This window comes from Indicator indicator, chromosome 23, assembly GCF_027791375.1.
Source record: "Indicator indicator isolate 239-I01 chromosome 23, UM_Iind_1.1, whole genome shotgun sequence".
NCBI classification, from domain to species: domain Eukaryota; kingdom Metazoa; phylum Chordata; class Aves; order Piciformes; family Indicatoridae; genus Indicator; species Indicator indicator.
Window position 1 is genome coordinate 16675773 of NC_072032.1, and position 1983 is coordinate 16677755.

The 1983-nt window shown below is 55.5% G+C and overlaps 1 protein-coding gene across 1 annotated transcript; it reads right to left on the reverse strand.

The window, feature by feature from the left end:
* Positions 1–272: 272 nt before the first annotated feature.
* On the reverse strand, positions 273–1211 carry LOC128974772 (olfactory receptor 14A16-like). The gene has a single exon (XM_054391481.1). The coding sequence runs from the start codon at positions 1203–1205 to the stop codon at positions 273–275; it is 933 nt and encodes a 310-aa protein (XP_054247456.1). The 5' UTR covers positions 1206–1211.
* Between the last annotated feature and the right edge of the window lie 772 nt (positions 1212–1983).

A 1983-nucleotide genomic window follows, 5' to 3' on the forward strand; every position in this document is an offset into this window, starting at 1 on the left:
CCAGAGAAAGCTTGGAGGAAGGAGCTCAGAGAAAAAAACTCCCTGCAAGGTCCTTTATTGTGCTGCAGAGGGAGCACAGCTCCTCATGTCTGCAGTCTCTGGGTCACACCAGACAGGAAAACACTGAACCAGAAATGGTCTGAGGAAAGACAATTGTGTGGGAACACCATTCTCACAAGGGTAACACCAGCAGCAGCAGCCAGAAGTGGAGCAGCCAGGCTGGGCCTGCACTGAGTGACATCAGAACTGCTCTGCAGGAGAAGACAAACAGTTTATTGCTTCTGAAAGCAGCCAGGGAGCAGTTTGCTCAGGGCAGCCTTCAGCTCCTGGTTCCTCAGGCTGTAGATGAGAGGGTTCACTGCTGGAGGCACCACTGAGTACAGAACTGACACCACCAGATCCAGGGATGGAGAGGAGATGGAGGAAGGCTTCAGGTGGGCAAACATGATAGTGGTGAGAAACAGGGAGACCACAGCCAGGTGAGGCAGGCAGGTGGCAAAGGCTTTGTGGCGTCCCTGCTGAGAGGGGATCCTCAGCACTGCCCTGAAGATCTGCACATAGGACACCACAATGAACACAAAACAACCAAAGAATAAACAGGCAGTGACCACAAGAAGCCCAAGTTCCCTGAGGTAGGCTGTGGAGCAGGAGAGCTTGAGGATCTGGGGGATTTCACAGAAGAACTGGTCCACAGCATTGCCCTGGCAGAGGGGCAGGGAAAATGTATTGGCTGTGTGCAGCAGAGCATTGAGAGCCCCAGAGGCCCAGGCAGCTGCTGCCAGGTGGACACAAACTCTGCTGCCCAGGAGGGTCTCATAGTGCAGGGGTCTGCAGATGGCAACGTAGCGATCGTAGGACATGGTGGTGAGGAGAAAATACTCTGCTGAAATGAAAAAGGCAAACAGAAAGACCTGAGCAGCACATCCTGCATAGGAGATGTCCCTGGTGTTCCTCAGGGAATTGTCCATGGATTTGGGGACAGTGGTGGAGATGGCACCCAGGTCAAGGAGGGCGAGGTTGAGGAGGAAGAAGTACATGGGGGTGTGGAGGTGGTGGTCAGAGGCTATGGTGCTGATGATGAGGCCATTGCCCAGCAGGGCAGCCAGGTAGATGGCCAGGAAGAGGCAGAAGTGCAAGAGCTGCAGCTGCCTTGTGCCTGGCAATGGCAGCAGGAGGAAGTGGGGGATGGAGCTGCTGTTGGCCATCTGCTGCCTCTGCCCATGCAGACCTGTGCAAGGAGGAAAAGGCAGGGACAAGTTAGGGAACACTTCTCTCTGCACACCAAGATTGCAGTGCTCCCAGAACACCTCCTCCCTGAGCTGCAGCACCAATGGATCAGCTCATTCCCCACCACCAACAACCTCTGGCATCTTCAGCACAGCTTCCAAGGCAGCTTGGACACTTAGTTTCCATGCAGACAGCTCTGGGGCAGCACTTGCAGAGTCAGAGTCAGAACACAAAGTGACCACATGGCAACAGCAATGCCCCAGAGCAAGAGTCCTGTGGCTGGATGGAGAATGAGGGAAGAGCAGTGCAGTGCTGCAGAGACAATGAAGGGAAGAGAGAAAGGCAGAGGGGCTTGGGCTGAAGCCTTCTCCTTGCCCAGCTCTGCTCTCTGCAGCTTCCAGGATGGCACTGAAGAGCTTTTGTCATCCTTTTGTGTGCACACTCCAGGAGCCTTCAGCTGAATGGCAGCTGCCAAGGAGGTGACTGATGCCCTGGAGCCCATAGCTTTGAGGGCACTGCCTGTGCTGGGGAGAAGAGGAGAGCAAAAGGTTGCATTGGGAAGTGTGTCTGCAGTGCAGAGAATGGCACAGAGGTGCCTGATCCCCCTTGCCAGGGCATCTCTGGCAGCAGATCCCTCTCCCCCCCTGCCCAAGTTTCTGCTGCCTGCAGCTGTCCCTGCCAGGAGTTGCATCTCTGTGCCCAGCTCTCCTCTCTGTCCCTGCTGACAGAGCCCTTCACACCTGCTGTGTGCTCTGC

What these genes read in the sequence shown, in the direction of transcription:
- LOC128974772 (XM_054391481.1), bottom strand. Translation starts at nt 1,205, where the DNA reads ATGGCCAACAGCAGCTCCATCCCCCACTTCCTCCTGCTGCCATTGCCA.